The sequence below is a fragment of the Plectropomus leopardus genome, chromosome 15 (assembly GCF_026936395.1).
Source record: "Plectropomus leopardus strain MGB_pleo_1.0 chromosome 15, ASM2693639v1, whole genome shotgun sequence".
Lineage (NCBI taxonomy): Eukaryota > Metazoa > Chordata > Actinopteri > Perciformes > Serranidae > Plectropomus > Plectropomus leopardus.
The window spans coordinates 5,366,137-5,379,607 of NC_142190.1; the positions used below are offsets into that span (position 1 = coordinate 5,366,137).

At 39.4% G+C, this 13,471-nt stretch overlaps 1 protein-coding gene across 1 annotated transcript in view; it reads right to left on the bottom strand.

Annotated features, from left to right (window-relative positions):
- uvrag (UV radiation resistance associated gene) overlaps positions 1–13,471 on the bottom strand; it is a 119,686-nt gene that overhangs the window by 69,301 nt on the left and 36,914 nt on the right. The window contains exons 9-11 of the mRNA XM_042498843.2: positions 8,748–8,832; positions 5,161–5,248; positions 3,614–3,674 (exon numbers count right to left, since the gene is read on the bottom strand). Coding sequence (XP_042354777.1) covers positions 3,614–3,674; positions 5,161–5,248; positions 8,748–8,832 — 234 coding nt within the window. The remainder of the gene's footprint in view (positions 1–3,613; positions 3,675–5,160; positions 5,249–8,747; positions 8,833–13,471) is intronic.

Here is a 13,471-nt window from a genome sequence, read left to right on the forward strand (position 1 = left end):
ATCCCCTCTGAGCCCAAATAACTTTTAGCGTGGAAAACTGGATGCCTTTGTGAACATTTCTGACAGCAGACCATCTCGCTTTAAGTACGAGAAATGGTTTCAAGACAACGCACTAAGTGGTTTCACATTCTCACACAGCAGCAGGACGCTGCTCCAGGCAAAGACTTAAAATCACCGTGGTTTTTATCTTAATGCGTTGAAATAATAGACTATGGCAAGAGTGATTGGTGGACTCTTTGGCTCACAGAGCGTCTTTTAACACAGCGAGCCTGCTTTGTATCATTAAGTTTCCTGCATTTTCTCGCCCATCGCCCCAAAAGCACCTGGAGTAAACAGCTTCCTGTCCTCTGGTGCTTTCAGATGATGCTGCGCACTAACAGTATTACCAGGTCAACTAAAGGACACCTTAGGGTGCAAGAGGAGACTGCTGATATCTTGTCAGGCTTTAGCTGACAAGTTAAATGTAAAACACTGAAGGGCCTCAGCAGAGTGCCACCCTGTTCCTCTTTGACCCCCGGTAGGATTAGGACTCTAACTAACCCTGACCCTGGTCTCTAATGTGGAGCATCCTCCCCCTGTAGGCCTTTTTAAACTGACCCCAGCGCCCACGCAGACAGTTCCAGACTTGAGCAGGCTTTTTCTGGGGCAGACCTCACACTAATGAGAGCAGGGGTGAGCGATGGGGTAAAATGGAGGAGTAAAACGCATGCTGGTCCATCCTCTTTTTAAGGTCTCTGCATGTTGGACTTGCCTTTGCAAGATGTCTTACTGGAATCCCCACTGGAAGTGAGAAATAAGTGAGACGTTAGCGTCCTGTCATCCGATCCAGAGTCAGTACGTTTCCATGCAGAGTTAGATGGAGCTACAATTATAGCTCGATTTGGCCATTTAATCGTCCGTTTAACTGTCCTTGTCCCAGTATACAAGCACCCGGAATGAAAAATAGATGCAATATGTGTTATGTGCAATGTACAATATTTTTTATGAGCAATTTGTATTATGTGCAACTTATTGGTGTGATTTGGTGCAACTGGTGCTGTTTAGTTCATATGTAGTTTGTTTTGTTGTGACTGCGAAGGCATTTATGGTGGCAGCATCCTAGTCCAAGACAAATTTCCTTACAGGGACAATAAAGTATATCGCATCCTGTCGTGTCGTGTCATGTTGCGTTGTATCGCATCGCAATGCATCGCATTGTTGGATGGAAGTGGAAGTGAAGCTGTTCCATAAGACATGCGAGTGAGAGATGTCAAATTCGCTTCTAAAAACGCTTTCAGTGGGGATTGGCCATAATGGTCACAGCTGTTGTGTTAGAGGGTGAATATTAATGGCTACATGAATTGCATGAAAGCTCCTCTCTACATTTCACAAACCACAAGCCACCTGACCAGGAGGGAGGGCATACAGTAAAGGTAGTTAGCAATAAATTTATTAGGATGTTCTCTGTTAGGCTTTTGATCTTCTACCACAGCACATGCTCGGTTGTTTACTCACTGCTACGTGTCCACCTATGCAGGACTGGGAGGCAGAAGCAGACACAGGCCTCCACCTTATGGGAACAAGTGATTGCTGCAAACACAAACGGGCTGGCTGTCACTACTGTGCACTTTACTGCTCTCTTAAAAGATGTTAGCAGGTGGAGTGTGACAGCGGGGAGCGGAGGAGATCGGGAGAGGTATTTTTGAATTATGGGTTCAGAGGCCCGCTGGGTCTCACCAGCTGTGAGCGGCGAGGGGAGCTGGAGAATGTTGAGTGGACAGTGGCGAGTGTGTTCTCAGTGTCAGACAAATGCTGCAGACCAAAGCTAACCATTCAATACCTATTTAACCCGCTCCCCCTTCAGATCATCTGCGCTGCAGAGAGGTCATGAAGTCACCGAGTTTCCCTCGCTGCGACAGCAAACCTCATACATCACGACACACACAGCGTGACCCTTACACACACCAACATGATAACAAGGGCTTTGTGGCTGAAAGTGCTCTTTTTTTTTTTTTTCACTGTTGTGTTGCCCAATATTGGGTCTTTGATATGAAACCATGTGGTTATTGTGGCTATTGTGGAAGCCATAACAACAGCATCTTGTGACAAGACTCTGTAAGACTGTGGTAACAACTACTCCTTCACCATCCAACAAGAATTCAGAAAGGCTAAGTGTTCAAAAAAACAAAAAAATACGGACACCATCCTAGTTCCTTCTCCGTCTGCCTTCTCTTTTAACTCTGAAACCTGCGTAAATTGCCCAAATTTCTTTCAAAACAATGGAAGGAAGGGAATGAGCAACGGAAGAACAAACAACTTAGAAATTAGTAAAATGTGTGAGAAAATTACCCAAAAATTAGTTTCTAACAAAAGAAAAGCAAGTTTAAAAAAAAAAGGAAGTGACCTGGAAAAGTGCTTAAAATTTATAAAAATTCTGTAATGTAATTTTAAATATGTAATTCTGATGGTAATAATAAATATTGGGTTTTTTTCTTTTTTTCCTCTTGACATTTGAAAGCTTGCTTTAATTTTTTTTTTTTTAATCTACTAATTTTTTGGCAGTTTGTGGTACATTTCTTAACAAATTGCTCATGCCTTAATACCTAGTTTATAAACAAAAAACTGCACCAATGTGAGCGTTACAGCAGTTTGCATTAGGACACCAACAAAATAAGTGACAATTGAAAACAATAAAATAAAACATTCAAAAAAATGTTTAACCGTATAAACAGTAAGTAATTTGTATATATTAAAAACATTTTCAGCGGTAAAAAGACAATTATGGTCGTGCTTTTAATTGCCAGGTATACTATCGTGTCTATAATAGACCTGAGACCCGTTCCAAGTTTTGGGTCTCTCTCCTCTCAAGCATGCACTAGGTCGGGTCTCTAACATCTCGGGCAAAAATGGGTTGAGGAAATATACTTTTTTAAATGATTAGGTCCAAACAGACCTTGTAACGGATTTGACAGGTTAATGGGAGTTTGGGTTTCTTGTTTTCAAACACTTAATCAAATTTCATAAATTAATCCAGTTTTTTTACTGTGAGGACGAGAAATCATCTGATGCAAATGAAACAATGTCAGGAGGAGAAAAATAATAAAAATAAGAAGACACATGATGAAAACACACCCAGGAAGGTTTGCACGTGCATGCCTGTTAATTTGAAATCAAAGACTGCCACAGGAAAGTTTTCACATTGCCAACTCATCCCACAGACGGCATCTGAGGCACGTCAAGTCATTATGTGTGTCGAAATTATGATTTCTATTGTAAAGAACCCGCCAGAGTTAAGAGGATTGTCAACCGTTCCCAGCTAGTAAAACTAATGATGATACAATTATGTCATTATCTCTTTTATGCATAAAGATGACATACTGGTAATTATAAAATTATGTTGTTTAAGTACATTAAAGACTGTAATATCTTAGCACAGTAATGCCAAATTGCAGTGTACAGTAGCCAAACTTATGATATCATAGATACTGAATCGATGAGATCATCCGCCTTCAAATTTGACATGTACATACAACCACAAGCATTAAAGCAAAGGCGAAACATTTGTTCAGCATGCCTTACCACAGCTTATCCTCCTGTAACCCTCAAACACAGCAGCAGGCACATAATAAATTACCTTGAAAGTCTTCAGAGTTTGGCAGCTTCACTCCGCAGATGACATAATCTGACTGATTGGCCTGTGGATTTAAATAAGAGGTTTCATATTAAAGACAATAATCAGACACAGAAACCAGACAAGATCAAACCATGTGTAGGCGTGGACAGAGACACTTGCTTTATATCATTTAATCATTGTCAAGTGGTGTCAGTGTTAGGGGGCATTCACATTTTGTGTCTTTTGCGTGCAGAGATTCATTGTTTCAACATGCCTGTTTTTTTGGGCGCATCACAACAGGATGGAGCTACAGTTCTGACTTTTTGGTTGTTTGCTTTTGTGAATCTGTCAGGCTGCAATTACAGTGTCAAACAATGACAACAGATGATTCTTACAGTGTTTCTAAAATCACGGATGCTTTACAGATCTTCACTGCCGCAGCGCAGAGGATCAATACAATCGGCACAGTTTGAAAGTGGACACCAATTAAAAGTGTCATCAGTTCAGTATCTGACCAAAAGTCCCCTCCTTTGTTGATCTGATCTTCTGATTCGTGTGTTCAGAAAAACAATCAGTGAGGACCAAAGCTAAAAATGATTGCATTACTGTCAAAGGGGTTAATTTAGGGAACAGCTGTGGAGTGAAAATCAAAACATGTAGAACGTTTAACAAATTTAAATAAACACATTTTTAGTAACAACATATTGAAGGGATATGAGCTGGCAAGTTTTTGTTTTGATGTGTTTGTTTTGTTTTGTTTGTGTGTGTGTGTGTGTGTGTGTGTGTGTGTGTGTGTGTGTGTGTGTGTGTGTGTGTGTGTGTGTGTGTGTGTGTGTGTGTGTGTGTGTGTGTGTGTGTGTGTGCATGCATGTGTGTGTTCACTTACATTGATTAGTTCTTGTTTTGTCTTTACTGATTCATTCTTCCCTGATTTGATCTGAGGTGTGTTTGCTAAATGCTGGGTCAAAAACTGGGAATATTCATGTTTAAAATAATAATAATAATTTGTTTTTTTTAATTATTTTATTAATTTTAAAAGAGTTGGGGGGGGTAGGATTTGATAAGTATTCACTTCTGAATATGTCTGATGTTGTTTTTCTTACTTATGTTCTAGTTTTATTCTCCCATTTCATATGGCAAGTTCCAAATAATATAGGATCTAAAGGCATGTTGTGTTTATGAGAGTGGCATGGCCAATGCGAAAATCATTAAGCCTCCAGCCACTTTGCAAAAAAGCGGCACGGCTGGAGATTTTCATACGTTTTAAGGCACAACTTGTGAACGACCCCTTGAAGAATTTGAGTTTTTTTTTTCGCCAAATGTTTTAGAAAACAGGGTGGCTGTAATATTCATCAGGCAAGTTTAACAAAGAAAGTGTTGACTTTGGATGATCTCCTAGGACACTGCAGTAACAATAACATTCAGAATTAGACATTGGAACTGTTGCACAAATAATGATCGGCACCGTTTCTGCTTGATCAAAGCGGCGTTTCTGTAACCAGATAATTCTTTGCAGTTGGCTTGTCAACAATGTGTTGTGCAGCAGCGGACCGTCACGTTCAACTCACCACATCAATGGGGTAGATGTAGGAAAGCTCGGAGAGGAGCTGACGACAGCGGAAGGTGAGTTGAGCGTTGGACTTGAGGAACTGCTCTCTGGGGAGACAAAACCAGAAACAACGACGATACAATGAGTAACCTGCTAGCAGAGGGACACCTAAGAAGAAGCAGGACACTGGGAGTGGCACGAAGGACTAGAGAAAGAGCAGAGATGAGATCGTAGGGGAACGAGTGCAGCTGGAAGAGAGAGGAGGAAGTGGAGATGAGAGGCCGAAATTATCCAGGCTAGTTACAGCTCCACAGGGACCCACTGTGAGACATAAAGGTAATTAAAGCTGGTGAGAATATAAATGATTTATGACGAACAGAGAGGAGAGTTTGCAGCACGATAATGTGGAATCGCAGGTTGGTCCTTATGTGGATGAGAGCTAAGTGACTCATCAGTGAGTCGATTAAGTACAATTTAACTGTAATGAAAATGACTCAACTGTCAAATTACTAGTGATTTTATATCCAGTCGTTCCAGTCATTTATGGTTGTGCAAGTTAACTCATTATAAGATCAGGCTGCGGGACATTTGGCAGTTATGGCCTGTGAAAAGTACTGAAGTCTTAATATTTGTCTTACAGTGTTAAGTACAGAGTAAGGCATTACTGTGTGACAGTGTGTGTGTATAGTATATTGTTTTTAGGGGTGCCATAGAGCCAGAACAATATGTGAAACAAGTTGGAAGAGTAAGTTTACACTTCAGAAAAAGTAGTTTGGACGCTGTGTTGTCTGACCAAAACAATACAAAAAACTGTTTATTCCTGATCCAAATGGCCACATTTTAAGGCGGGGTGAAAAGCCATCCATCACTGACATAAAATACCTAATATCTAATACCTAATAAAGGGTGTCTACAGGTATGAATCACTTAAATTTAATGCTTTTTAAGGCCTTTATTTTCAAGAAACATTTTAGACATATTTAAGACTTGTTCATCTTTAAGCATAGCTGGTAAGTATGAAGGTAGTATACATACTGTATGTGGCCCTTTAAATTAAAGACATTCCTTTATTGGCACGCATTTCAGTTGTCTGAGTCAACTATTTTAATTTATTTTATTGTATTTTATTTATTTTATTGGTTTTAACTTAGGTGTGCTTTCACTTTGGCTGGTTTATCTATTATTTTATTTTATTGTTTTGGTTTTACTCAGGTGTTCTTCATCTTTTATTGGTCTATTTATTCCATTTTTAGTTTGTTGATTTATTTTAATTCATATGTATTATTCTCTTTACATGGTCTACTTTTAGAATTATTATTTTATTTAATTTTAACATTTTTTTGCAGTTCTGATTCCAGCCTTTGTATTTTTATTGGTTTATTATTCATCTTAATCATTATTTTATGAGGTTGTTTTATGTAAGTTTTTAATGGATTTGATTTACTTTTATAGTTGTAGCTGGCTTTGTTTATTGCCTACAACTTCTACTTTGCACTTTGTGCAGCCAATTGAGCTTCCATCCGACCTTCCTCTGCCTCCTTTTCTACATCTATCACTCCAACATCATCTCGGGGCTCTGTGAGCTCGGCGATGTAACCGAGATGGAGTGAGGACGACTGTAGCACGAGGTGGGAGGTCTGAGTTTGGTTGGGAAGCGGAGCCTCTGGCCTAAATCTGCCACCATCTTCCAATTCCATGATCCGCCCAGCTGCCCAGTATTAAGCTGTGTGAAACCCTTTCTAAATGTAAAACATTTACAACATCTCTGCAACTAAAAAAGCCCTGCGTTTGAAAGAGTAAATATAACACGACTCTTCCAGGACTGTCTGGGTATCACAGATGATCGGCTGCTGTGTATGAACGGTGTGTGTCCTCTGCATTACTAACACCACCACTTGTGGGTAATAGCTCATCGTTTCATGCAGATAAAAAGGGATTTGGGGGGAAAATGGTTATTGAATGTGATGCATCCTCCCATCCATGCTCCTTGCCTTCCACTTGAATTTCCCATTTGGCTTTGCCTGCAGTTAGCAGTCTCTTATCATTTCCCTTTCCAGAGTGCAGCTGCTTCACGAAAGAGGAAACAGATTGGTGTCTAATGATCGTTTGATCTGAATTCACTCATCTGCCCAGCAGGCTTTGCCTCATCTAACTGGTTAAGCCCAACGTGCCAGCCTTTCGCAAACCACTTTCCAAAAACATGCAACTCATGCATCCCCAACTGTCCATCTTAACCCTTTGAAACCTGGGGAGTAGGCAATGGGCAGCTTAGAAGGAATTGAACCAAGAAATCAAGAAATGCAAGAAATCAGTAAAAAGTAAAAAGTACAAGAAAATTACCAGAAATTAGAAGGAAAAACAAACAAACAAATAAATAAGAGGGAAAAAACACTGAAAAACTAGGAAATAACCTGAAAAAAATCACGACAAATGATAAAAATCTGCTAAATAATTTGAAATGTATAATGACAACAATACATAAGCAAATACTTGCATGCAACTGGCAATTGAAATTTCTACTTATACATCTATTAGAGAATGGGGCCCCTGGCTGGACTTAAAAGTTTGTTTTAATTTTTCAGTGATAAGTTGGATAATTTTTTACACTTTTGACCTCAAACAATTTTCTAAATGAAACTGTGTGAGGAGTTTACAGGATAAATCTTCGGTGGATCTGCAAAAATTAAAAAAAAAAACTTAAGTAAATTTATTCAGTTACTTTCAACCACTGGTGACCAAAAAGGAGATGGTTTAAAAATAAGCTACTGGGATTTTAAAAGGTAAAGTTTTTTCATGCAGCATGTAATTTGAAGCAAATCTGAAGCAAGTGTAAAATCTTTTTTGTGTGTTAGCAGTGAAAATAAACAGACTATGACGGAACAGCAAACGGAGCTCTTGCACCGACGTTTTTTAAAATGTGCACTAAACGCAACAACTACAGCTTTAACTAACAACACCATAACTAAAGGAACCCTCACTGATCCCTTTTAACCCCAATTTTGTGAGATAAGCTGTTTAACAGCGGCCGTGAAATATTAAACAGGAATGTGGAGGGGCATGTTCAACGTAAAGTTTCCATGCAAGTTTCTTCTTTTTTAAAAAGTTAAATAAAAAGAGACATTTCCATGAAAAAACATCAACGACAGATATTTCCAAAGAATGGATGTTAGGCAGATGTACAAGTGTCGGGGTTAATTTCCTGTTTGCTGGGTCTCTTGGCCCCTGCTGGCCTTCCTGGGGCCCTGGTTTACCCTCTGCGACTGCCAGGTTCTTCTCAAACAAACAAAGCTGTATCCAGGGTCGGCACCCGCTGAACACGTCTCCCCGCAGGCCAAGGCAAACACGGGCCAACAGGCTTTTTAGCACAATGTGCAAACTCTCCGTTAAGAGCACATAAATAGACAGCGCCGGCCGCAAAAACATCACCTTGTTTTGAAAGAGCAAGGTGGGAGGCAGGGAGCGGGGTGTAGCCCCATCACTATTCAATGTGATTGAGCAACACGTCAGGTCACATCATTTAGTGGGCTCTGGGTAATGTCAGATGGGGATAAATTCAAAAAATGTACGCAGACATAAAGCAATATCTAATTACAGGTTCACACATACCTCTTAGCAGTGCATTCCTTCTGCAGCTTGGTTAAAGACTCTTTCTCCTCCTTCAGACTCTCGTGCTGAGCGGAGAACGCTTCCTCTGACAGAGACAAAAAAGAGAGAGAAAAAAGTAAATTATTAGGTGTTCTGCGACGTCTGAACAGCCAGGTGGGCTTGTGTTTGGTTGGCTGCCATCCACTGTTAAACTTAAGCGAGATCAAACAGCTCTTTTGATCAGGGCCAAAACCATTTCCTTTTGACACCACATAAAACCAAACAACATGTGTATGCAAATTACAGGATTTGTCAAAGTCTGTAAATACAGAGCCGGGCAAATAAATAAAGTCTGACAGATAAGGGACGGTGATGATACAGCTTGTGGAAGTTTTGCAACTGCAGCGTTGGCAGGCTAACAATACCTCAGTGCAGCGCAGAACCAGAAAAGAAGCAAAGTATAATTATGGTTCTAACCGAATATTTCTGTAATCTGTATTCATACAGCTTCAGATATGACTTATGGTTCCACATAGTTTAAATAAACACGAGGTATGGCCATTTATTGCACATCAAAACATATCTGTCAAAATGATTCTTTAATTTTAGCACATCATTTAATTTTGACATGACTGATGAATTCTGTTTTGTAGCAATTATTACATATGAACTCTATTATAGGTAAATAGGTAGACAACGCAGTGATTCAGAACAACCAAACCACATGTTTGCTACATATTTTTCCCCCACACTCCAGAATAAACAGAGAAATTCATTTAGTTTTCTATCTTTATTTCACGCTGAAAAAGGAAAAGGAATATGGACAACTGTATGCCAGAAGAGCCAAGACGTGAAACTATGCTGACCACTTTCAAATCCCAAGACCTGCCTGTTTAAGACTGCTTTAAATTCATTTTCCTTTAAATCAGAATAATTTGTTAGTTTGTGTTATCGTTTTAATTCTGTGTGATTTGATTATTTGGTCTATTTTCATCGTTTTACTGTCTGCTTTAGCCTGTTTTATTTTATTGTTTTCATCAATTGTTTCTTGTGCTTCTTGTGCACTCCAAAAATGTAGAAAAATAGGATTATTGTAGAGGGTAAATAGGCTTTATACACCAAATGAAAATTTAAATGGCACGTTTGTTTTTGCTTCCATTTTTTTACAGGTTTAAGGTAAAAGATCTAAGACTTTTTATTGCATTAAACAGATATATCTCTCATTTTTTTTCTCTAAGGTAATCCATCCATCTGACGTAGAACATATCAAAATGCTGATTTAACAGCATCGTGACACAGGTGTGCCTTGGGACTCTCATTTTTTATAGGATTTCACATGACAATGACATGCTACAAAAATGCATTTTTTTGGTCACAGACACCCAAAAGAATCAGAAATCAGAGTTGCCTAATGCAGTGTCACACAACTTTAACTTCAACAACTTTGTAAACAAAACTTGAAAGTTAAATATATCTTCTGAGTGCATAAGAAGTCTAAGCTCTTTAACTTCAACCTGTGAAAAATGGGAGCAAACGTAAAAGTGCCGGGTTTTAATTTTTTTTGTTCAGCATGCACGAATTTGCCTGGCTTTTTCTAAAGGGACTTAGAGGATTGTGAGAGTGACCATCAGGTGCAACAGCTAAAGGACTGTGGCTGTCGTATCAGACCACAGTGGTGAAGAGAGAGCAGAGCCACGAAATCAAGGTCCTCGTGCCAAAAATCACATACGCTTTCTGCTCACACTGTGAATATAAACATCGGTAATGAGGTTTCTCCCCGAGGTGGCTGGCCTCACGCTTAATGACGAGGGGAAGAGCTCGGCCTTGTTGGCGAGTCACTGGGCCTCCGCAGTAAGATGAACCCACAGAGGTGTCTCCGTCAAATGACAGCTTTCATCTGCGTCGACATCCCTGATACTCAACTTGCTTTGTTTGGGGCCAACATAAATGAAAAGGAGGCCGGGGGCCAGTCACAGCAGCCCCAAACATGTTTCTAGGATTTTAGGATATTTCAAGGATTTGGGGACATTTCTAAGATTTTAGGACATTTCCAGAATTTTACGACATTTCTAGAATTTGAGGAAGTATCTTGGATTTTCTGATGTTTCTAGGATTTGAGGACAGTTCTAAGATTTTAGGATGTTTATAGGACTTTAGGACGTTTCTAGAATTTTAGGACATTTCCATGAGTGCAGGACATTTCTAGGGTTTTCGGACATTACTGGGATTTTACAATGTTCCTAGTATTTTAGGACATTCCTTAGATTTAAGGGCATTTCTAGGATTTAATGACATTAGGGGCTTAGGACCTCTGTCAGGGGTGTGTGTGGATCCACCACTGGCACTTTTTTAAATAAATGAGCTCTATCTTGATGCTGTTTTATGCACTCTGGTCCCTTATGTATACTCAAAGCACAAAAACAACTGCCAGTGTGAATCACTATCAAGTAAGCTGAGTATCACTGCTCTACATATTATTCAGACTGGACCTGACCTGGAAGAGCGGGAGGACGTTGGTGATCTTAAGGAACCATCAAAGTCTGTTAACAGGTGTTTGGGAGTACGACTGCATATTTTAAAAAGTCACATAAAGCCTTTTGTGGCTCCAGATAGAGCTGCATAAAGTCTACAAAATTGCTTCAGGTGATGTCAGTGTGAGTTGGGGCTCTAAGTCTGAAAATTGTGGCGTTAAAAAGAAGTGGACTTATCAGACATCTGTAGCCCACTCCTCGTCTAGGCCTAAGGCTAGTGTCTGCAATCGATTTGCATTGTGGGTAATGAAGGTGGAAGGTTTTGACAAGAAAGTGTGTAGCATAAAAAAAAAGACAACTCTGTAGTTGTGCTGCATCTGTTTTGATTTCTTTTTAAACTGTCCATCATAGAGTGTTAATGGGATGGCTTTTTTTTTTTTTTTTTACTTTTTTTCTACTTCTCAGTAACCTACCCTTGTTTTTACCTGCATTCTTCTATTGAAAATAGACAAGAAAATCCTCCACAACGGCAAAAAAAAGGGACACCCTTTTTGTCGAGCTTTCAATCCACCCTGAGTTAACCGGGTCAAATGACAGCAGCTGGCAGATAAGTGAGTTTTGAGCAATTAAGAAATCACATTTGTAATCAAATGGATCACAAGACCTGGTTTTATCACATATTTCCACCTCACATCCATGCTGCTCAAAATGACACCATAAGGGTGGAAGAGGAGATACGTCGACAGAGATGGAAGAAGGGAGAAAATAAAGGTACTCAGAGTATCTCTATCAGATTAGCAGGGAAGACAGATCGAGTCAGACAGAGATCAGAGAGGCCACCCCCCTGTTGTGAGGATGACATCAAACATATTTTAACACTGACTACGTGGGCCTGGATTGCACTCTTGCTTTCATGTAATGCCCAGCTCTGTCCTATCTATCTTCTCATTCTTTTATCTGTCTAACCTGTTCCAGTCGGTATCACGGTATGGACAGACACACTGCCGCAAAAACCATGGCAGAACACATGCAGAAATCTGGCCAATTGTGTGTCGACACACTTTTTTACTTCTATATCAAAGATGACTGGTGGGATTAGGATCCGAAACGTGGTTTGGCTACACAATGCTACAAGGCTGTCCCACCTGCTGGTGAAACCGATGCTGAAAAATTATTATGTGACGATAAATCAGTTGGGGAGCTCACTATAGCATTCTGATTATATACATGAGAAAATGTAGAGTAAAGGGCCTTTCCATACACATGTACTCACTTGGCTTTCTTGGCTTGACTCAGCACAGCAGCTGAGCATTGCAAGGATTTGCATTTCCATACAACAGAGCTACCAGTTTTAAGTAGGGCTCGGCGATATGGCTTTCAAATATTAGTGCAATACCTTAAGGCATGATATAAACTGCGATATTTTTAAATATCCATGAATAAAAAAATTAATGAACTGCAGTTACAATAAAGTTAAATAAAGTAGCTAAATAATAAAGTTGAATACACTACTGTTATAATAACACTTAATAAAATGTGGCTTAAGGAAGTGAGATGAAGTTATTTTATAATGAAATTTTTAAAAGTATTGTTAGAATTAAATAAATCAGAGCAGGGAAAGGACCATGGTGCTTTTAGTTTTGAAGGACCTGGCTTATCTCAGGGAGTTTAACGCAGCACCTTTTACTATGGGTATTCATTCACTGTGACTGGGCAACAAACTTACAGCTCTCCAATTCAAATATTATTAACATTTGCAAGTCGCACTGGTGCTCTGAGGCTGCAAAATGTGACTAAATAATCATGATCAGAGCTCTGCAGAGACAAACACACGCCTCACACTACCGCCACTACTACTCATTAAGTTAAACTGTTATTGTAGTGCTGCTAAACATGATGATTTATTCTCTGTAAGCTGAAGACAAACTAACAGCTCAGCAGTTCATATATTAATAGTATTTTTAAATTGCAGTGGTTCTCCATGATTACAAAATATGACTTAGTTTGGAGCTCTGCAAAAGCTCTGCTCTGTGTGTGTGTCTGCAGAGGCGGAGAACTGCAGGATAGAGCGAGAGAACAGAAACACCGGTGGCTTCTTAAAACAACCTGACAATTTATACTCAAAGTTTGCAGTATATACTAAATGTATATACTGCAAACTTTACATCGCAAATGGAATAAGCTGCAATACTTCTAGTATATTCAATATATCGCATCTTTAACTTATGACTCCCTGGTGCTTTCTTACTGTTTGAGTTTTTTAATTTTGTCTTG